Here is a 24,722-nt window from a genome sequence, read left to right as displayed (position 1 = left end):
CACCAGCCTGAGCCCAGTCCTACCAATGCTGTTGCCAAGCAATCACTCGGGAAAAAAAGTTGGGCAGCTATACCAGAACTCTCCACTTCAAGTCACTAGATGGCCCTTCTAGGACTTTCAAAAGGGTTACCTTTAAATATTTGCAGCACAGCAAAATATATTGACAAGTTTGCTGTGAAAATTCTTTATCAAGTTTCTTTAGTACACTCCATAGATAAAAGAACTACGTAACAATGAACGTCAGACATTTAAATGAATCACCAAAAACCTAAACTTTGTCTACACATCAGATCGTAAACATCTAAAAGAAAAGGTGTGGATGAAGGTGTGTGCAAATTTCAGAAAATTTATAGGCATACATGCATTCCCAATTACCAATAATACTAGCAATATAAATATCAAATTGATTTCAGAAAATTTATAGGCATACATGCATACCCAATTACCAATAATACTAGCAATATAAGTATCAAATTCTTAAAATACAGTTCGCTTAACTCACACTGCCTAGCAAAAAGATGCATTTGAATTTCAACTTACTTCTTTGGAAGTTTCATTTTTTTCACTTTTTCTTCAGCATGTTCATCAGCAATTCCAACATGGCAGCCTAATGCCAGCAGGGTTCTAGGACACAGAAATCAGAGACAAATTACTGCCAATATTTCTATTGTTGCTGCTGTGTCTATAAATGGCACTATACAACAAGTGAGACCTATGGGAACAACAACAATATAATATGCAAAGATCAACACCTGCCTTTTGCCTATGTAATAAGCTTTCTGATAGTGTTAAGAAAATGCTGCAAGATGTTCCTAAAGATTTTAGGAAAAATATGGGTGGACTACTTCAAAATAGAACTATCATACAGTCTATTTCATCTACATGAGGCATCAGCTGAAAGATTCCTTACCCTTGAAGTATATCTTTCTGCTTTATATACTTATTCATACTGCTTATATACTCATTCATACTGCTCTATATCAAAATCATTTATGTTATGTTATTTACTTCAAAGCTGATGAAAGGAGAAAAGGCAGGAAATGTCACTTGTTATCCTTAGAATGTGCCTTCTTTACAAAGAGAGGCTGTTCTTCAGAGAGTTTAATTGGATCTGGATTTTGTTCAGATGTGCTACTGAAGAGAGGACTGACAGCAGAATGCATGATAAGCATTAGGCCAAAACTGCCATCTTAATGCTTGGTATGGATGTCCATGTTAATCCGCTTCAGAGAAGAGGATTCAAGCTAGAGACGGTGTTTCGTGTACCGCAAGGCTTCTACCACAGAGCCACTGACCCAGGCAGACCATTCAAGCCTGACTCTGCAAGGTGCAGCTCATTTCAGAAAACAAACACTCTCCACGTAACCTTACAACAGGGTTAACATTATTAATCACGTTTCTGATTACTTTAGACCTCTTCCTTTCCTTACAGTCACACGATAAATCTTAAGTCTCATTTGTCTCCAGGATTTGATCTGTAACTCATCAAGTATTTGTTCCTGCATTTACATTCAATGCTGGGTTATCAAGTCTTAGTTTCTTTAGCCTATGTGCATAACCAAAATATTGACATTGAAATGAAAAGAAATCCTGGACAAAAGTCAGAGAGCACTTTGGAGTCAGATTAGAAGTTTCTCAAAATCTGAGGGTGACACCCACATCTTTGATTGAAATTGATTACGCAGAAGAAATCACAAGTGTAAAACCTTGGACTCCATTCCTGGTTTTCCCAACGTGGAAGAAAGTTGAAAAACAAGGTTTGTATTTGTTCTTGTCACTAGCTAAAACAATACTTTCTAGTCTTGTTTTGACTATATTTACTGCTCTTTAACTGACTGGGGGAAAAAAGAGCATAAATATTGCTCTAGCAGTATTTCTCCTGGCAGATGAATCCTATGTTTCAAGGAGATTCTAACAGCATATTTTTAGTGCTACCTACATGAAGTAAATCCTACTGTTACGGTCTGTGAACCCCGATTTAAAATTAGATGGTAAAATAAGATATGAGGAAATCAAAATGCAGTGGCCACCTCCTGCAAAACACACTATCTGCTAAGAATACTCCATGCAGCTAAATTTCAATTGGCATAAATTGTACACGATTCCTATGCAGCTATCACCAGCTTAAGGAAGAGAACATATCTAACAGTGGAAAGCAGTACAGAGGAGCTAACCCCTGGTAACTCCAATTTTCTTGTAATACAAGACAGCAATTTGAACGCTACATTATCTCCACACAGACACAGCAAATTCAAATCAGAGAGCCACAGGAAGATAAAAAGGCATACCATAGTGGTAGAACCTGAAAGACCCCTAAAGGACTGCAAAGCTAACCAAGAAAACTAGAAGTGGCTGAATGCAGCCCTCAGCATAATATTGATACACGTAATTATCACACACAACTGAGTAAATAGGACGTAAATGGGAAAGTCAGTCACAAAACAGTAAGCATAAAAAAATACAAGGTCAAACTACAAAATATATATAAGAATGTCCAGAAACAGTATGAGCAAGCGTATTTTAATCCCATGACATTTTCCAAGGTAACTCATTCCTGAATCTTGACATTTCATATAGTATATCATTTTTATAGTTCATAACAGTATTCAATCAGACTGAAAAAGATACAGAGATCCCAATATATTGAAAAGAAATGCTGTATCAGATAATATGACTCAGAACTTCCTTGTTTTCTCCCTCTCTCATGTAGAGCTGGCAGCAAAACTGGCAACAAACCAACAAAAAAAACCAATTACAGTAAGAGTTATTCTTGATGTCTTGCAACTAGTTCAAGTATGCAGTACGCAATTCGATGTAAATTGTAAAGAATATAGCATGTGGCTGACTAGATGCAGTTTTAAAAGAACATTTTCTTTCGCTCTTCCTCATTCTCTCCCACTGAAGTTGACTGCTAGTAGACTAGAAACATCTGGTAATGAAATAGTCAAAGGAGATTACAACTGAAGTCACCACAGTATGGATCATCTAGAATACATTACTGCGCTAATTTTTCCACCTTTGCAAGCTTGCAGAAATGAACTGTGAGAGACACTCATATTCTAGTCCCTGAACAATAGACGTCTATGTGATAAATACAACATGATGTTGCAAAATTAGAATTGTATAATTCAGAAAACAAGGTCTAATACAAGAGCGCAATGAAGACTGAGCTCAGTAAGCATACAAATTTTGAAATCCATAGAAAGGCTGAATGCTTTATTTTTTGGATACTATCCATTTAACGAAAAGGCTCTCTCCAGAGTAAGTAATAAAATTAGTAAAATAAAAGTAATTCATAATTTATATGTTTATAAAACCAAATTATTTTTTGTTTTGTCAGAGTTAGATTAGAAAAGCATTGGGTCCTGAACCAGTAATCATGTAAGGACTACTACAATTTGTTTAATATTCAGTGAAACATTAGGAGTATGCATTTACTTCTAAAAGCATGATTTTTATGATGCCTGAGTCCTATTAAATAGATTATTCTAGCAATAGATCCAACTGTAAGGAAAGTTAATGACATCATCTTTTGTAGTTTCATAAAACGGAACAGAAGAAGCTATTCTAGATTCTTAGCACACTGCTGTGTTGACAGGGGTCTCAAAAGCCTTCCTTGAAATTCTAATAACTAGCTGAAGACAACTATGAACTTGTTTTCTTGCCTCCAATGGAGATCCATTTATCTCTGAATGCTTTATCTCTAACTAATGTCAAAATATCCCTCCAGAACCTGTTTCACACTTAGGGTCATAAATATGTTTTTTGTCAAATAATTTAGTTAGTGTGGGAAGGGTGGATCAGTAAATAGCACAGAGAAGCTGACCAGAGAAGGACAGGATGAGAAATTCTAGGAGTGTTCTACCTAGCTTTCTACTATGAGGACATAAAGTCCTTATATTATGAGTGTAAACACTCTAGTGCACTATCAGTTTACATGGCAATTTTTAAAATAATATAGTACAAATATTCCCAGAAAAGTAATTCAGCTGCAGATAGTCATCCTTTGTTAATGCTCTGAACAGGACAAAGCAACTATATTTTAACAAGAAAAAAAAAAAAGGTCAAAATATAATTCTGGGAACTGCAGCTCCTAAGGAAACTCTCACTATAAGCTTCAAAAGTGCTAGCAACTTACTTCAGTGTTTCAAGTGACATCTGCAAGTTATAATTTCTTTCCTGTTCCGGCAATTTTGAGAACTCCACTAAGCATGGGTGTTGTCTTTTGTTGTCATCTCTAACCTGAAAAGAAAGTAAAGATGTATGTTTAATATGTCTTAAAATATAGAAGAAATCTAAAAACAGTCCAAAACACAAAGTAGTTAAGGCTGATCCTGGCAGAATTACTCAAACTGAACAACACTTCAAAACAGAAAGTATTCTGTATTCTCAGAGCAGGATCATTCTGTTCAAGTAAGGCGGAATCTGCATTTGCAAATAAACTTCAGATTTGCAGATCTCAAGTGGAATAAATGCTAATTTGTACATTTCATTATAGAGATGTTCACAACAAATATGCAAAGTTCAAGAATATTGCAATCTATATTATGTCTTGAAATACAGCCAGAAAATAACTCAGCTTCAGCAGCATGTTTGAAAAATTATACATCCAGTTTGTATAAATATGTTGAAATGAATAATACTGAAGTCCTTACCTGACAAAAGTAACAATATAAAGGATAAACCTACTCTATCTCTTAATTCAGCAAGCGTTTGTTTCTTAGTTACGCCCAGTAGTATACAAGCAGAATGCAACTGTTTGGCAGTCATAAAGGACTGGAACATTAATTTACTTTTTTTACTGTAGTGACAGTAGAGTCATGAAGACTATAACTTACAAAATCCTACCTTTTATAAACTTCAAAATTTCATCAAAACCATTTTTACCCTACACAACTTCTATACAGTTTTAGACTAATACTGGCTGTAACTAGGAAGGGCAACCTGAGAGGCTGGGATAACTGAGCATTCTGCTGCTCTCACCTTTGCATCTTTAACGTGTGAGAGCTCAGTCAACAAAATCTACAAAGATTATGTCTTGCTAGAGGGCATGATAAAAAACATTAGTTTGCAAAATTAGCTAAAAGATCCCAAAGGAAGTGTTAACATTTGCTTAGTTGAGCCTACGTTTTTATCCATATATTAAAACACTTTTGTGTCCATCTTTTGTGGGCCATTAGCTCATCATTTACATTAACCTTTAAAGCTGCAAGGTGAAAGTTATTGAAAAATAGTATTATTGGCAACTTTTGATCAATCAGATAATTCTGCTGGAAAATGGAATGTTAACAGTTGAAGTTAAGAGGCCTAACTGTTATACTTTTTCCAAATTGATCTTTACTCATTTGGCGAATATGTGACCAAGGCAGGAATTCTCAGTGAAATGATACCATTGAACTGGATATAATCTGTTCTCAACAGCTTGATCTGTTGTTCATATACAGATTCAGATTTGATGTTTAAAAAGGATGAGAAAGTCAGTAGCATATAAACTGGCAGGAAATTTCTGACTTTCAGAAAAATAATCCATCGTATTTAAATTGATTGCTTGCCTTGCATATTGCATCAAATAAAAGACCTTTTCTTTGGATATTTTAATGCAAATGTCTTAAAATTAAAAGGTCTAGCATCACGGCAATAAATCCATATACAGTATCAAAGATTACACTTAAATAAAACCATAATATTGGGACATAAACATTGTGTGTTAGAGCAGGGGAAGGAAAAACAGTCCTCTGCAAACCATAATCTTTTTATAAAGTTTCTCTAATTTCAAGTTCTGAGTATTAATTATACATGAGTACTCACAGAGTGAATATGAACATGGATCACTGATAGTTGAAATTTATTTTTTATTTATCATCTTCTGGTTTTGCCAGTTCAGTGTTTTTCTATAACAATAACTAAACTGTACACTACTACTCAATTGAGTTTATTTAAACTCATGAAAAAAATCTCACATTTCTCTATAACATTTCTGAGTGGCATATTTCTGCATTTTGATCTAAGCACATAATAATTATCAAAGTAAACAGCAGTCATGTGTTTATGTTTTGGATTGAAAAATATTTACCATCTCCAGGGGATATTTATCTTCATTTGATGGGATTAATGTTCTTTGGACAGGCAATACATGGAATTCAACTGGCAAGCTACTTGATCAAAATCATTAGCAGCTAAAATAAGAAACATCTTTTAGCAGACACTGAAAATGTTTATTTGCAGATTTCTTTCTAAGACCTATGGTAATCTGCATTAATAAAGATTCAGTGTAGTCTCCAATAAGGACTACTTTAGATCTGTGTATAGCTAATTCAAATCATGGACATCAGGTGTTTTCCTCAGAATTCCAATGTTAATTGAATTTCCCCTAGTGACACTCTTTTCACTCTACAGCTACAATGTATAATACTTCTGTTCTCTATTCAACATATTTCATAGGCTTCCTTCCTGTCCCCCCCCTTTTTTTTTTCTGAGCACAATATAAAAATCTAATGCCTTGCAAATACGTTATATAAGTGGTAGAACTCCTGACACCTATCAATTCTTAGTTTTTGCAGCTAGTTTTAAATGTACAGTGAGGTTTACTAGAAATGAAGATAAGCAGGTGCATCTGATGATTTCAAGTTGGACACCTAAATACCACTCATATTGAGACTTACAACAAAGCCATTTAACAAAAGTACTTAGTTTTGCTACATTAACTTGTTATTTTACTTTGCTACATGTATAAAATGCAGTAGTAATACCGCATGCAATAGTGGGTATCACCTTGGTGATACTACGCACAGACCTGGTGAAACAGGTATGTAGGAGGGAACATAAAATGCAATCCACAGCAGATTTTTTTAATAATCTGGAGAGACATTTAAATTTACAGATTCTCTGTAATTCAGCCTTTAAACTTTTTTTGACTTGGTGAAAAAACACCACTAGCTACTACATATAATGCATCTTGCTCTGAATTAAAAAGACCAAATCTAACTAAGATTAGAGGATTTATACCTGTGCATCTAAACCAGCTAATTTCTGTTTCATGCCTTCCCTCAGTACTCAGTAACTGCAGTGCATCAATTCAGACAACTAGAATTGGCAACAGCGGCTTAAACTGATGAAATCATCTGATAAAGGAGTCAGTCTCCAGAAGATGATCAGCATATACATTGCTACATTCCCAAAGTGAGCACATCCAACCATAGAACACTAAAGCTAGAGAGAGAAAGCTGAACAATTTAAAAGATTTAGCACCTGGTTTCATTCTGAATACAACTACAACATTTATTGCTGCTTAACTTGATACTATATATTGTTTAAATTAAAACAGTGTTCAACTGTACAGTTAGATTCTTGATGGTACACTAAAAGTTCCTGCAGATTGCTTTACAGCTGGTATGATTATACCACAATTAAAATGTTTTGACACAATAATTTAACTGGGGTTTTGTGTTTGATTTGGTGGGGAAAGCAACGACAACAAAAAAAATCTAGAGATCTTCTCTCTTAATCAAATATTTTTAAGTACTGCCATATACTATACCAAATATAACACCTATGCCCAGTTACATAAAATCTGTAATCTGAACTCTTCAGAAAACCAAAATCTTTTTAGTAACAAAAATACAATACATATATGTTTCTATACGTGCATACATGTTTTTACGTTTACATCTAGTATCTATGTTTCTATATACTCTTCACAGCAGTAGTTGTTCATAAACACCACCATTTGGGATCCAAATAAATAGTTTATATACATTTTTAATGATTCATTTAAAAAAACCCAAATTAATCAACAAAATAGACTGCATGGTGCATCAAAGCCAGAAGCCACGTATTTTTTTTCCATCATACTCCATGAAAAGTAGGAAAGAGGTAAGAAAATAGCTATGCGGAGCACCTAATACAGACCTGAACCTGAAGTGGAGAGAAGGAAGGAGAAAAGCAGATTTAATGGAATTTCCTATAAGCAATACTTCTTTTTCATGAAAAATAAGTTTGGGACTTCAGAAAGAGTTATATCAGTCAGTATGTGTGATGAGAATCAAGAATAACTGCTTTCACTGGCTTAGTCCACCACGTAACTAAACTTCTTGCCCCAAGAACAAACAGAAGGTGAAAAACCCACTATGTGTTTTCTGTGCTGGCAGTTAGACTGCCTGAGAATTTCGGCACCAAACAGCTTTAATACCAGAATTTTGGTTCAGAAATACACAAACACTGTTGGTTTCCACCTGCTTCTGGTAGAAAGGGTCTAAAACCTTACTAATTCTGGAAGGATGGAAAAAATGCAATCCCATTAGCACACTGAAACCACTCTGCTGAATAATACTACATAATTAACAGAAAATTAAGTTGGAAAGTACATACTGGTCCGTACTGCCAGCCAAGTTCAATCTTATTCATAACCCAAAGTTCATGGATGTTCTCTGCTAATTTTTCTCGAATCCTTTCCAAGTGGGGAGGCAAAACAATCTAAAGAGAGAAGAGAGAAAGAAGCTATTACAAACAAGTTGCTTGACAGTGCCACCCAAACTTTCATAACAAACTTTGTACAAACCAGATCTCTCAACTAAACCTAAATTGTCATTCAGTTCTTAATGACTAAAGCCAGCGAGAATTCTTACATCAACAGAAATTCTTTAACCTATGCACTTACAAGTTCCAGAGTTTGTGCAACAAGGGAAAACAGTTTTAAATCCAACTGCTTAAAAAATGCTAAAAATCTCAACAACCAAGGTAACGTTGTGAAAAACACTTCAGACAAATATAAGCATTTGAGAACTGAACCCCATTAAAAAAAAAAGTTAGATGATGATGACAGGTGTCAAGTGAAATCAGTTCAGCATGTCACTCTGCCTCCAAAATTTGAAATCAAGTCTGCTTTACCTCAAAAACCAGAGACCTCAAATATACAGTGCTGTGAATCATGATAATGTTATCCTAATTGTTGGTGGTACAGAACAATAATTACATGACACATGTAGAATACTGTATTTAGTGCATAATAGCAGCAAACTAGCAGGTTTGTTCTTTTTAATGTGTTTTTTTCAGGAATGAGCTCCTAAATACCGTAAAATCTGAGCACATAGTGTACAAAAATTTGTATCATCCCAAACTCTGGTCAAGTGTAAAATGAACTCTTGTTATCTGTGATCAGAGATTGAGCAATTTGGTAACAAAGAACTACTGCTCTTTGCAACTATATTAAAAAAAACAAAAACAAAAAAAAACCCAAACAAACAAACAAAAAACAACCCACAACACAAAAAAAAAAGAAGAAACTATAACTTCAATGCATGCCACTTACTGCCCACAGTGAATCAAATGCCACTGTCAGTAACCTGCAAGTCCAGTAAACAATTAGAACTGAAGCTGGGCTAAAAGTCTTACCATAACGCAAAGTCTTCACTAATTGTAATTAAACAGTAATAAAAATGTCTAGTAACAGAATAAGAAGTTCCAATATTCTTTTTTGCCTACTCTAATAGAGTAGAACATTCTTTATTACAGTGTTTTTGAACTGAAATATACGCAATTTCTAGTGAGCACTATAAGGACTTTACGCACCATTTATCAGCTTCTCGTAATGGAACCTACCAACCAAATCCCAAGAAAAAATAAGTTTGAGACAAGCTGCAAATTCAATCAAATGTGAAATAACATAGGCCTATAACATGTGTGTTTTAAAACAAAAATGCAGTCTTTCCATTTCCATACCTGGCTAGTATCTACAGGAACTGGAGTGAAAGCTGCTTGTGACAGAGAGATGGTGGGACCCAGCAGGTCTCTTGTATAGCTACGATCCTGCTTGTACTCTCGGCTGTGCTCCACTTTCAGCTTCTCTTTTGGCAGGACAGCTTCAAAGCACGGGGCATACCCAGGTGGAGGAAGGAACTTGAATTCTCCGTGGCGACCTCCAAGCAAGAAACGTACCCTGTAAACATCAGAGTTACTTTAGATAACTGAGACACCTCTGGTGTCAAACGTGATCAGTTTGTAAGCCTCACAACTATTGAACTCTATTTTTAAAAAAAGGAAAAAAAACTAATTTCAATGTTGCAGCTTCTTTGAATTGTTTACGGTTTAACTTTCTCTAACTAGTGCTGGAGTTTATGAAGTAAGAGGTGCAAAAAACATGGGGAAAAGTAAACAATTCTTTCTTTCAGTTAATTTCCACTTCCATAAAAGTATTGTAAATCATGAGACAAAAGGAGAAGACACAGAGAGACAGACAGAATAATCAGTTTACTTAGCACACCTATGAAGTAACCAGCAAGCTTTTGAGTTGCAGAAGGCAGAGATTATAACCCACAGTAATCAATCAACCACCTCTGAACTCTCGTCATTGAGGAGTTCTCCATTCTCTCTCATTTGAGGAATGAGTCTGAAAACTCCATGGAAAACGGTTCTTTCTTCTCTCTCACAGAACAATAAATCCTTAGGACACAATACAAAAAGTATATTTTCTTCCCTAAAACTTATACTTGTCATGTTAGTAGAAACCTAGGGGAAAGCATTCTTTCATTCATTATAAACTGGTGAACTTGTCATGGGTTTTTGTTACTGAAAAATTCAATGAATGAGGTGATCATGAAGTAGCAATGACATAACACTGAAAAAAATCTTCGCAGAACATTGCCATTCAGAAAGAATCAAAAAACACCCAAAAAACTAGCCTTACAACAGAATCATTTTGTCTCTTTTCTATTTACTGAGTATCTTATAGCATTGCTCTGCCTCCAACAGAAATCAGCTTTCAGCCTTTACCGTTGCCAGCCCTGCTAAAGTTGGTCCCCTCGTAGTAACATCACACAATCTTTTTTAATATTATAGTCTCAAACTGTTCAATACATGGAAGCAGAAGTCTGGCACCTCAAGTGTGACTTGAAATTTTATAGAAAACCAGTACAGCAACCAGAATACAGACTGACTGAATTCATATGAACTCATCCTGCTGAAAAGAAAGTGTACCACCACCATTTCTTAAGGTAAGTGCAGATAATGCACCTTCAAGTAATAGACACTACCTCATAACAAGTGACTTAGGGCAAATATATTTTTAATATCAAAGGCTGATGTTTTTCTTCCTATGTAGGCAAAATGCTGTCCTGGAGTGAATGTGTAGCAGTGTGTCAGCTAAGAAATTATAAAGAAGCTGTTTCTAAGGTCTATCTGCAAACCACCTGAATACACTGGTGTGCTGAAAAACAACAGATGCACTATCTCCTCAGGACTCCTTCGTAGCTCTTGCTATCCAAGAACTGGAACTGTGCCAAAGAAGCAGATGTCAGAAAGGGAAATGAGAGCAAAGACAGCCGCGGAAATATTCAGCATATTCACATATACAGAAAAAAAACACAAAACACACAACAAACTGAGGGAAAAAAAAGAAAAAACAAACAAAACTACATGGGATGCTAACTTTATTCCTGCAGAGAAGCTGACAACTGGGAAGAAGAGGCCATCTATGTTGAAATTCTCAAACATCCCTTGAACTGGCTGACCATTTATCCGGAAAGAGATGCTGGGGGCACTCAGGTCCAAACAGCAGCTAATAACATCGTCAGTTCTTAACAGATGTTGGTTGGGAGAATTTACCGTTCGTGCTACACAACCTATGGAAGTAAAGGAGACACATTTAGCAAAACTTCTGAAAACTGTACAGGTTTTCACAGCAGCCTGAAAAAAGAGAAAGAAAGCATAGCAACAGAGCACAAATTAATACACATTAATACACAAGTATCTAACCTATAACATTCAAGACCTGATTATTTTAAGCTTGCAATATACTGAACAGAAGCATACAATCGTATCTACAGAGGTATTCTAATCGTAAATAATACACTTAAACTACATTTAGTGTAAGTGAAAATAATCACCGATACCCATATAAACAGTCAAAACCAAGAAACCTAAATTTTATTCCTCACAGTAGTAGAAGTGCAAATTGAAAAACAATGATTAGTATCGAATATGAAACCTAGTATATGCAGTTTCATAATCAAACCACAAACCAGCATTTTTCTAGCATATACAAAGACACTAGCAAATTTGAGGCATACATATTCAGTAATATATGTATTTTTCTTTAGTAAGTTTTGTATGAATTCTAAAGGACCTTTCTCTCTTACATCAAATTATATTTACACAAGCACACCTGCTTCCCAAGAGAAAAGAGAAACAACCTATAGAATACAGAAATAGAAAATGACTGTTTCTGAAATTTACTGCCATCTAGAACAGAAAATTTATGGAAAAGCATGAAAGTTGTATGAAAATATCTCTAGACAAGTTTTCCAAAAATAACATATGCAATGTCTGCAAGAGATAAATCATAATGCATATTAAGAACAGAGCACTAACTTTTTAACTATGCTGTCCAACTTTGGTAAACATGAAGGACTTAACTAAAAGTACGATATTTCCAAGAAGATGAAGACAGCATATGTTTTTAACAGTAGCAAAAATAAAGAAATTTTTTTTCCTTTCAAGACAGGATGTCCTTAGCTCAGTTGCTGTAAGAATAGTCAGTTCCACGAGCAAAGACAGGGGAATGACATGGAGCAATCCAAAGGGCCCCTCACAAATTGAGAAATCTATAATAATAAAAGGTTTGGTCCAGAACAGAAACTCAGGGGTAGAAATTATTGTTGCTATTCATTAATGCAGTAAATGCTTCATGCTCAGATTATTTTTAAAATGCCATTGCACAGATTTACCAAGATGCAGCCTGGTATTGTGGAAGAAAAAGGCAGGCCACAACTTTCAACACTGAACTACTTAAAATCCTTCCAAGTTTGAGAGGTATGTGTTACACGAGAATGTCAATAAAGGCAGAAATCTTTTCAACTCAACCAGACACATCACAACAGAGATTAATGCACACAAGCTGCATATACAAAGGTGGTCTAACTTTTTCGACTGGACTGGATTATTGACTTGAGAACCACAAACAACTGTTCATTTATTCTTTTGTGACATTTCTGATTAAAAAGTTTCTGGTGGGTAGAAGAATAATTTTGATTTTCAGTAATCTTTTGTTTCTTCCTTAAAAGGGACCCTAACTACAAAAGTTATTTCAGTAATAATACTTTGTCTGATAAACTCAGTTATGACTCAGCTTTAATGGCACCATTAACTATGCATCATTGTTCCAAAGTAATTTTCACTATACATGAGAGGCAAAGTGGCAGCTACTTTCCTAAGATGCCACTCCAGTCAATGCGTTACTACTTAATAATACAATCCATAGCTATTTTGATTGGAAAATTCTTTGGAAATGTAAACCACTATTCTTTTCAAATTACCAAGCCACAAGGCCTCAAAACTCCAAAGACCTTGAATGATACATACAGCTGACTCACTACAATGTCTGTCTTGTCTGCTAAGGAGCTTTAGAAAATTTGCTCGTATCTTCACAGTGCAAGAATTGCCAATCCAATGAGCCTAACCAAGTTCTACAGTTCAAGGCTGCCCAATAATTTCTCAAAATTAAAGGAAAAAATTTTTACTCAACAACGTGAAACCACAGTAGAAACTTTTTTCAAGAACTTTAGGACTGTCCAAGTGTAGAACTACGCATTCTAAATGATACCTGGCAATCTTTTCATGAAAGTTGAATTATATTAAAAAGATTAAGAGAAAGAGAACAAGCTTGCTTTCTTATTATTCTGATTTTGCTGAGATAACCCAGCTTGAAGAGAGAATAAAATATTTGCAAAATCAACAGTAAATACAAATACTTTACAAATACAGTTCAGCTTCCTTTAATACTAGAATTTGCACACAGAAATTACTATTAACGAATAGATCCAAGCTGGGCCAATAACATTTTAAAGATGAACAACTGACCAAACACACCATATGCAAGCTAGGATTATGATTCTGCAAGTCCTGAAATAAACAGTCAGTCTTAATGTACGTAAATAAAACATCACTACAGAAAAATATCTGGTTTTAAAATGTATGACAAAAGCATACTTAAAATCTTCTTCATCTGTAAAGTATTTCTAAACTTCTAAACTAAAGATCCATATTAAAAACATTTTTTTTAAAAGAGAGTCCTGTGAATTACATCTCTCAGGCTGTTCTTACACTATCACACAGGAATTACAAATCCAGACAACCATTTGTCAGACTTCAATTTTTGCACTTTTCAAGTTTTAAATTAAATCTTTAGCGTTATTATGAAAAAAAAAATAATTATTCCCAGGCTGAAATATAAATTATTAGTCTATCTGCATTATGTTGTATAAAACAATTTTTTCAATATGCAATGTCAACTTAAACCACATTCTGACATAGAGTACTGTTTCTGTATATTCTTGGTGTCAACTGAAACATCTGATTCACTTTGCTGCAGTTGAAAACAAATTCACTGGAACTGCAAACAATGTTCTAGTATTTAAAAGGAAAAACAAACAAACAAAAAACCAAACCAAAACACAAAAAACCAGGAGAGTACCTGACCACAGATGCAGACCATCGAAGCCATAGGAATACAAGTCATCACCAACACCATTTCCTCCCCATTCTGCTCCTCCCCCTGGATAGGGTGAGTAGCCCTCTGTTGAAGCCCAGCCCACTCGTAGATGAGTTGATTCTGCGGTCACAAAAGGCTCAAGATGGTCCACCATAAGTTCATAGTACCATTTTCTGTATTGGGCAGAGCCTTCACTAATCCCCAAGAAGATGTTGGGTCGCATGCTTAAACAGAAAGAATAAAAGTGGTTATTAAACACTTATCTTACGAACATGACGAATTACTGCAAACTTCTCATTAAACTCAAATTTCATGCTTGCTTTGTGGCATTAAAACAATAGAAGTAATTTTATTTTTTAGAATCATAGAATACCAGATTGGAAGGGACCTCAAGGAACATCTGACCCAACCTTTCCTGGCAAAAGCACGGTCTAGACAAGATGGCCCAGTACCCTGTCCAGCTGAATCTTCAAAGTGCCCAGTGTTGGGGAACCCACCACTTCCCTGGGGAGATTATTCCAAAGGTTGATTGTTCTCATCGTGAAAAATTTTCCTCTTGTGTTCAATTGGAATCTCCCCAGCAGTAACTTGTACCCTGCGATTCCTTGTAAAAAGGGACTCTTCATCTTCTTTGTAGTGACCCTTGAAATACTGGAACATGATGATAAGGTCTCCCCTAAGCCATCTTTTCTCAAGGCTGAACAAACCCAGTTCTCTCTGCCTTTCTTCACATGGCAGGCATCCTAGTCCTCTGATCATCTTTGTAGCACTACTCTGGACCTGCCCACAACTCTTTTGTACAGCGAGGAACAAAACTGAACACAGTATTCCAGAGGTGGCCTGACAAGCACTGAGTAGAGTGGGATAATGAGTTATTTCTCTCTGGTGGTGATGCCCTTGCTGATGCAACCCAGCACCCTGTTGCCTTTCTTTGCCACAGCAGCTCACTGTTCACTCATATTGGCCTTGTTGTCCACCAGGACCCCCAGGTCCCTTTCCACAGAGCTGTTCCCCAGTTGGGGAGATCCTAACCTGTGCTGCGCTCCTGGATTATGTCTTCCCTGGTGCAAGACCTCACACTTGGCCTTGTTGAACTTCATAAGGTTCTTGTTAGCCCACTCTTCCAGCCTATCCAGGTCTTTCTGCAGGGTGGTTCTCCCATCCAGAGCATCCACTTCCCCACTCAGTTTGGTAACATCAGCAAACTTCATCAGGGTACACTTGATCCCATCACCCAGATCACTTATGCGGATATTAAACAGCGTTGGGCCCAGTATTCATCCCTGGGGGGCTCCACTTGTGACAGGTTACCAGTTTGATAAGGAGCTGTTGACCACCACCCCCTTGGGTGTGGCCCCTCAGCCAGTTCCCCGTGTCCACCGCTCACCACACATCAACTGAGCAGGTGACTTTGTTGCAGAAGGTGATCAGGTTTGTCAGGCACCACTTGCCCTTGGTGAATCCATGCTGACTTTTCCCAAGCCCATGTTTCATTTGACTTGTGATAGCCCCCAGGAGGATTTATTCCATAACTTTCCCAGGGACTGAAGTCAGACTGATGGGCCTATAATTTCCAGGATCCTCCTTCAAGCCCTTCTTGTAGATGGGGGTGACATAAGCCTTCTTCCAATCTTCTGGGACACCCCTTGATCTCCACAACTTCTCAAAGATTATGGAGAGTGGTCTCACAATGACATCAGCCAGCTCTTCTAACACCCTCAGGTGGATAATGTCAGGGCCCATCGATTTGTAGGGGTGAAGCTCCTATAATAGTTTACATTCCAACTCTTCCTTCACTAACGGTTTGTCTGTGTTTGCATCAATCTGGATTTTTGTTCCTGAGGCATGGGGCCCAACTGTGCTGGTAAAGACACAGGGAAAGAAAATGTTGAGAATCTCTGCCTTTTCGGTGTTGGTGACTAATTCACCTCTCCTGTTGAACAGCGGGACAATATTTTCCTTCTGTTTCTGCTTGTTGTTTACGTATCTGAAGAACGCTTTCTTGTAGTTCTTGATATCTCTGGCTAATTTCAATTCAAGCTGAGCTTTTGCTTTTGTAACTGCATCTCTGCACACCCTTGTAGTTCTCAATGGGTATTCATCTGCTTTTCCACCTCTGGTACGCCTCTCTTTTGGTTCTGTGCAGACTCAGAGGCTCGCAGTTAAGCCAAGGGGCTACTTCCTACTTCTCTTACCTTTAAAGAGGATGAACTGGTTTTGTGATTCCAGGAGAACATTCTTGAAAAACTCCCAGCACTCACTAGCTCCTTTACCCTCCATGGAAGCTTCCCAGGGAATCCCTCCCAACTGAGCTGCTCTTCTAAAAATCTAAAATCTTTGTCTTAGTACTAACCTTAAGCACACTCAGCAGGATCCCGGACTCCACAGTACTGTGATCACTGCAGCCAAGGCTGTCACTAACCGAGATATTACAAAGCCCGTTTTCTTGGTTTGCGAGTAGCAAGTCCAGCAGTGCCTCATTCCTAGTTGGCACATCTAACATTTGTATGAGGAAACAGTCCTCTATGCATTCCAGGAACTTGATGTATGACATGTGAGCTGCTGTACTGTTCTTCCAACAAATATCTGGGTAGTTGAAGTCACCCGTAAGAACCAGGTTCTGTTGGCCCAAAGCTTGCTTAAGTGACCCAAATATTGCTTCTTTGGCCTTATTGTCTTGGTTTGAAGGTCAGTAGTAAATGCCTACTGTAAGATCCCTCTTGGAGACAACCTCTCTGATCTTGAGTTAGAGGCGTTTGATACGGCTTCCACAATTGCATTCTTCTATACATTCAAGGTTCTCCTTAACATAAAGCGCGACTTCTCCTCCTCCTCTTCCCTGCTTGTCTTCACGAAACAGCCTATAGCCATCCATTGCGATCCTCCAGTAATGAGGGTTGTCCCACCATGTTTCAGTTATTCCTATGATATCATAACTTTCTGACTGGGCATGGAGCTCCAGTTCCTCCTGTCTGTTCCTCGGACTGTGTGCATTAGTATATGTACCCTTGAGGTGGCTGGTCCTCTGGTTCTCATCTTGGGAGGTAGCTAAGGAACATTTGTTGCTGCTCTCGTTGACCTGGCTTATCCCCCTGTTGGATGCAACAGCATAAGTGTTGCCACTTTGGACCGCACACTCTGAGTCCTTCAGTTTAAAGTCGGTCTCGCCAAATTGGCTGGCCCGTTGCCAAAGATTCCCTTGCCTCTTCTCCACAGTTGGATTTCATCCCTTCCTAACAGGCCATCAGATCCCATCCCTCCCTAACAGGCTATAGTCATGAAGAATGTCCAGCTGTCATAAAAGCCAAAACCCTCATGATGGCACCAGCCATGAAGCCAGAAGTTGATGTGCATTATATACCTATTTCTGTCTGCACCATTTCCTCTAACTAGTAAAATGGAAGTAAAGATAACTTGGGCACCAATACTTTTCGCTTGCACTCCCAGGGTTTTGTAGTCTTCCTTGATTCTGCCCAGGTTCCGGCCTGCAGTGTCATTCATGCCCACGTGAAAGAGTAGCGATGGATAGTAGTCTGTGCTCTTAACAAGTTGGGGCACCCCCTTGGCAACATCTCGGACTTTAGCTTCCAGAAGGCAGTATATTTATTTATTTGTTTATTTATTAATTCTGGTGAAAAATGCTCTATACAGTTAAATTTAAAAAGTGTTTCTTTCAGTAACTGAAACAGTATCCTCATTCAGATATCAATAATAATAATATTTTATGTTAATATAAATCCCACAAACAAAACTGACAGCTATTCACCAGTTACCAATAGAAATGTAGCACATACACACTGCAGGTTTAATTTTACATAGCAAACTGCATTCTGTCCACTCAAGGGAATAACATTTACAAAGATACAAAAGTAAAGTGTCAGAATATTTCAAACTTCTCTTGTACCTCCTACTTCCTTATTCCAAATCTTGTGTGACTCAGTAATTTGCAGCGGCTGTACCAATCCTTAATATCAATTTGATGTTCCTATTGCTGATTACTTTAAAGTACTTCACAAGCACACTTGAATGGCAAAACTACTACTGTGCTTATTCAATATCTACTTAAATAGTAACATGTAGAGTCATATGTCTAAAGGTCATGAGGTTAAAAAAAGAAACCCATGCTTTTCTAATCTGATTTTGGGTATAATACCAAATCTAGAGTCTCATCCCAAAAAATCTGTCTCCAGATAATCATTACGGGGTCAGCTTTATACTAAGCAAGCCATCCAATCTCGAGGTAAATCCACAGAGTACAGAAGTATCCAAAATCAATGCTAAGTATATTTCCTCAATGGTTGGTTACCCATATTGTAAAAAATCTTTTAGACTTCTAGGCTGGATGCATCCAGTTTTCACACCCCTCCACTGGGACTGGGTTATAACTTCTATAATTATTTTCTTTCTACATACAAGCTGCCTAATCAACAAAAATGTAGCTCTAAGCCTGCTGCAGCGCACAGTTTGCCTTCTGGTGTAGGGAATGCAGGGGGAGGAAGAAGGGCTGATATGGGCTGTTAAATACAAGTTAGCATAAAAGTAGACTTTACTGATCTGATTGCTTATAAAATAACTTGTTTTATCACATAAGAGTAATACACTTTCCTTCTAGAAGTATATGGGGTGTCTTTTGCCAGAAGTTTGAGTATAGATACTCCTCACTTGGTCACAAGTCAAACTTTCAATCTCCTTAAAAATATAAACAAAACCTGTTTGACAAAAGCTATCTTCCATAAAAGTCAAATCATTTGTAAGTTATTGGTAAGATCACCAATTGAATCTTCTCTGCCTGAACACAGTATCAGCTTTATTATGCCTTTGTCCAGACTCCACAATTTAATCAACCTAATTGATTGTTGTCCAACTTACTCTTTTTAAATAGAGGGTTGTGAATAGAATTTTCCAGTCCCCTGGAAAAGTATGTTAAACAGCAATATCTTAGAAAGTTCCTTTGCCAATTCTTTTTGGTGTAAGGTATGCAAGTCTCAGTCTATCACTAAATGTTTTCAAAGTTTCATTGGTCTTTCCGACTTTTGAAAAAACAATCTTTTTTCTTTACAACTGCAAGAATATAAATATTCTCATTCACAACTTTCTAATGAAGAGTAAAAATATGCACTAACTACATTTGCTTTGTCTACAGCCGTATTTGGGGAAGACAGCTCTACCTTCCCTGTACAAGACCCAAAGTCAGCTCAGAAGCTCAATCAGTACCCACACATTTAAAATTTCTTCTCATGCATTTTTAACAGAAGTTTTCATTGGTGATTTTAGCCTATCAGTTGTTCAAATTCATTGTTGACCTGAAATGATTCCCATTACACCATCTCTCCATGTGTTATATATGTTGGTGTGTTATTGGATGTGTTGGGGGAAGTCAAGTCACACGTGGTTACGAAAAATATGAGTGAATGTATTAGCTATACAATTGTGAAGTTCATTTCACCTTTAGACTTGAAAAGGCCTCCTTATAATATACAGTTGTGGATTTTTTAATGTTTTTCAGCGTCTAATAAATCCTATGAACTCTGAATTATAAGTACTATTTCTGTGTTTCAACTTTAATTCGCACTTAATGATTGAGACTTTTTAAAATGGACATAAGTTTGAGACAGAGGAAGATCCCATGAATCTTCACTTAAAGCCAGATTCTTCTGGCTCAGCATAAATTCAAACTCTGGATAAACATTTACTTTGCAAATATTACTTTGCTAGCTTAAGATGTTACTAGTTTCATCTTGTTATTAACGTTTGTTGGAAGGTAGCTTCTACAGCTCTGCCAGTGGCACGAGGGGTGAGGGCACTCCCTAAATATCCCAGGCACTGGTGAAGGCGTTTAGCACCAAGTTATTGATTTTAACCAGAGGTGATTAGGAAATCCTCACAAGTTCACAAACATAAAGGCAACCGGAGGACACTGGCTGACAATACTTTGAAAGCACAGCTAGATCTAGACAAGAAGCTTTAGAAGAGACTACAGTTTCACAGACTTAGAACAGTTTGGAGCAGCTTTAGCTTGCGGTAGCTCGCTCGGACCCATGTTTTGATTCTAATGAATATTGCAAAGAGTATTTAAAATCCTAGTAAGAATAAAATATCTTAACAAAAGTTTTGGAAGTAAAACAGGTCTTCTGCAGTGACTATTTCTTTTAACCACAAGTTTTATTCTGTTTTGTTCATAGATACAGACTTTTTCTTTTTACCTGCTCACATGGTTGACAAGGCGCGTCTGTAAGAGCAGATCTCTTCCTGGCAGGAGATTATCACAGATTAGATGTTGATTAGACCGCACAGCTACTCCATGACAAACACAGAGAGAACACAAAACATCCAAAACCTGAAAAAAAATAGATTCTTTTAATCTTCAATATTTTTTCATAATCACTGTGAGTTACTTCCGGAAATATAATGCTATATACCTTGTTACTGGAAGACATGTAAGGATGTTTAATTCATCCAACATAACAGTTTTATTTTACAACAGTTCTGAAATTCTCCTAATAATATTAAGATATATTCTTCCTGCTTCCCTTGAGAATTAATGTATATTAGTGTTCTCATCAGAAAGATAACAACGTTCAAACTGCTCCTATGGCTTTTAGGAAAAGTTTCATTCCTAATTATGAATACACTATTAAAGCATTTGAAATCTAACTTCTACACAGGAAAACGTGCTTGCTTTGTTCACAAACATTCACCTAAATATGCTTGTCTCTTCTTTGCCTACCTTGTGGTTTCTTCCATGTTTGTCCAAAAGACAGATGATTGATTTAATATGTCCTTCCTTAATAATGTTTAGAGCTTCTGGACTTTCCACCAACACACAGTGTAAAACCTCTAGAATTCCTGGGGAAAAAAAAAGAAAAATTATTTCTTCAAAGTGCATATAAATCATAATTGCACATAATACTTCCTAACATATTGCTCAGCAACATGGAATAGTTTCAAAAATCATTGTATATGATGAGCAAAACCAGAACAGGATTGATGTACTTCCAGACTTCCCAAAATAAGTGAATGTAGTAAAAATCAGAAAGGACAGAAAAAAACCTGTAAATTAAGTTGAAATTTTAACAATAAATATATAATGATCAACACTCACAAATTCAAACAAACTGGGTAAAATAGTGGTTTCCAGTGAAGAGGTGAAGACTTCACACTACATACATACCATATACATAAAATATGCTCTCCGTATTTACAGGTTTCTGTTTCTTCCCTTAGAAACCATATGAGCGACTAACGGAATCCTATACCTTTGAATTAACGAGCAGAGGTAAATTCCCAGTCTATTGGCCCACTGTGTATAATTTTTTGTGTGTATGTAACAGCTACACTGGGAGCCACCGTGATGTTCTTAAAAGAGCAAACAAATAGAAACTAGCATGAAAATAGGATGTGCGAGGAAGTAAGAACAACTAAATCTCCAGCGGCCCCTCAATTAAATGCAATTCCAAATCCGATAAAGCAGCAGTCATTGCCATCAAGAATCATTAGCCTTAAAATGATTCCCTGCAATGGGGCAGTAAAACAGGCTCCCATGTGTACTGGATCAAGTCACCACTTGCTCTGGGATCTTCCGCATTTGGCAAAGAGAAATATTACACATTTGGTTCATCATTAGCAGTTGCTATAGTTGTGCCACAATGAGGAAAATCGGAGGACTGAGGGAAAGCTGAGAAGCAGTCTTAAACCTAGAGATACGCAATTCTGATTTGCGCTGTACATCTCTCATCATTCTGCCTTCAGCCCTGTGTTCAAGCCATGGCTCCAAAAACTCAACTTAACCCTTGCAAAGCAAGATCCGTAGCACGAATCTTCTGCTCTTTGCCATGCTCTCTTTTATTAAAAGAAAAATGTAGCACTGTGAACGCTCTTTGGTGTGGGAAAAAAAATTCATCAGACAAAAACGCTGCCTCAGTAAGAGTACTCTGGTCTTTCTTTCATCCTAGGGAGGAAGAGATCATCAGCCACTACAGTTAAGATTAGGGTCAGCTAACGGAAAAAAAGTTCCCAACACCTACTAAGTGACCAGAGATTGTTTTAGTCCCAGTGCCAAGGCAGCGTGATGACACAGAAAGATGAGATTGGAAACGGTCTATGCTGATCAGCTGCCTCCCTCTCACCTTAACATTCCAGATTGGATCTTACAGAGGGGAGCAAGTGCTTTTCTGTTAGATCTCCACTCGTTTTGAATAAACCACTGAAAAAAATGGGTCTCATAAATAAATGACAGATAATATTTAAGAATTTAAAGATTGTAGTTCATCCACCTAACTGTCCTCAGTATGCATTTTTTCTGAATTTGTAAATAATAAAACAAGATTTTCAATTTGTAAGCAATAAGAAAAAATAGAAATGGAAATTTAAAGGAAACAAATAAGTATTTTGTTTTATTGGGGGAATTTTTACACACACATCCCCTTTTGGTTTTTTAAATAATTTCTGTATAACAATACAATATAGTCTTGAACATTATAACTAACTGACCATAAAGCCTCCCACAAAGCAAAAATTAAAAATTAAAAGTTAATTGAGCAAGCATTTTAGAGACAACCAATAAAAAAATAAAAGAAAAGCTGAAAACCAGAACAGAATTTAAAGTAATGAGTACAAAAAAATTGTTGGAACCAATATATCTGTTTCTGCTAAGTATGAAATGCATGCTTATGTGGTGAATAATGAAATGCAATGAAATAAGTAGTAACTATGAAACAATTACAGACTGATATTAAAGCCATCATTTATGAGGAATACAAATGGCCAGGAGTTCCAAGTCTAATCTACTGTCTTTTATCAGATCAGCAGAAAATCCCATCTGGAGAATTTCCCATATTAAACACCATGAACAACTTATGGAAATAACCTACCTACGCAAAGATACGCATTCCTAGACTTAGGATGTGTTCCATTGTTACGCACCAGCAAAGAGTAAAATACCTTCAGCTCATGAACTATTTTCTTTTATTGTTAATTTCAGACCAACTTGTATTATGCTTACTTGCATTTGGATCAAAGTATAGCTCTACTAAAAAAAAAGTTAAAAGACCAACACAGCCAAAGAAACTGTAGGCCTCCTCATAAAGAAAAACCAACAAAAAATTATCTCATAAAGGACAGAAATTGGGCTGTGCAGACTTCTTGCAGAGGGATAAAAACATACAAAGAATGTTATGAACAGACATATCTCAACAAAGATTTTTAAATTCTTGCTTTAAACTTAGATTTTTGATTCCCATCCTTGTTAAGGCCAGGTTACTCTGCCAGAAGAGACAATGGTGTTTTAAACCACTTGCTATTTTGAAGATAGTTTTAGTTTTTATTTCCCAAGAAAATCTGAATCAAAATGAGGACTGGAATTCCCAGTGACTTCAGTCATGGCTGCAGTCATCTGACTTCAATCAGATCGCTTGTTTTAATCTCAGACAACCTACAGCACCATCACCTTTCATCCACCTACTATTTACTGTTTTTTTCCAGGGACCTGGAGGAAGATATGCTGTCATCACCAATAAAGTGTACAGATTACTCAAGGACTGAAATGTAGTAAAGGTCAAAGACAACAGATACAGTGACAATTTGATTTATCTGGTAAACAGGTTTCAAACAAAGTGTGTGTTTTAATGTGTTTGAAGATAGAGTCATACATATGCAAACAGAAAATGCGGGTGACCCTGTACAGATAGTGTAGACAATTTTCCTGTTCTGTGCAGTGGCTCCAAAAAAAGTCACAACCACGATATAATGAGCTAGACGTGAACTCCCAAAGTGATTCTGTAGCCCTGAAGGTATAAGCAGAAGATCTCAACTACAAGAGAACATACGAACTCTGAATTTCGTAGTGGTATGATCTGCTGATTACTGCAGCATCTGAATGCTAATTATCACACACATTTTTTTCTAAGCGCAAATTCCTTCTATTTCAGAAAAAAATTGCATATGAATGTACAATGTCCGCTTGGACTGATCCACTTTTAGATTGTCTACATTAAAGACAACTGGACCTGTTCCAATTTCATTTCAGTTGCTCAAGACAGTAAAGCAGGAAGGGTTTGAATTTAATAAAAATACCACAAATAGTATGATATGCAGAGTTTATGATAAAGATGAGTGAAAATTCTTTCTTGATGACTAACAGATGAAAGGAAGCCTGAATTTTCAGGACAACATGTTGACTCCTCTAATGCCATATTGTAGAATACTAGGAATAATAGAATAAAATGCATGCTCTTAAAAAAAA

General features: G+C 36.7%; 1 protein-coding gene across 1 annotated transcript; it reads right to left on the bottom strand.

Annotated features, from left to right (window-relative positions):
• Window positions 1-540: 540 nt before the first annotated feature.
• On the bottom strand, window positions 541-21,328 carry LOC104164840 (ryanodine receptor 2-like; the record flags this gene model as incomplete). The annotated part of the gene is made up of 8 exons (XM_009704293.1): window positions 541-624; window positions 4,139-4,242; window positions 8,368-8,472; window positions 9,718-9,934; window positions 11,423-11,615; window positions 14,465-14,706; window positions 20,686-20,819; window positions 21,210-21,328. Coding segments are annotated over 8 exons (1,198 nt in total), but the record flags the coding sequence as incomplete, so codon positions are not given.
• Between the last annotated feature and the right edge of the window lie 3,394 nt (window positions 21,329-24,722).

The sequence above is a fragment of the Cariama cristata genome, unplaced genomic scaffold (assembly GCF_000690535.1).
Source record: "Cariama cristata isolate BGI_N322 unplaced genomic scaffold, ASM69053v1 scaffold7817, whole genome shotgun sequence".
NCBI lineage: Eukaryota > Metazoa > Chordata > Aves > Cariamiformes > Cariamidae > Cariama > Cariama cristata.
Note: the sequence above shows the minus strand (reverse complement) of the source record. Positions and strands in the feature narration are given on the sequence as shown.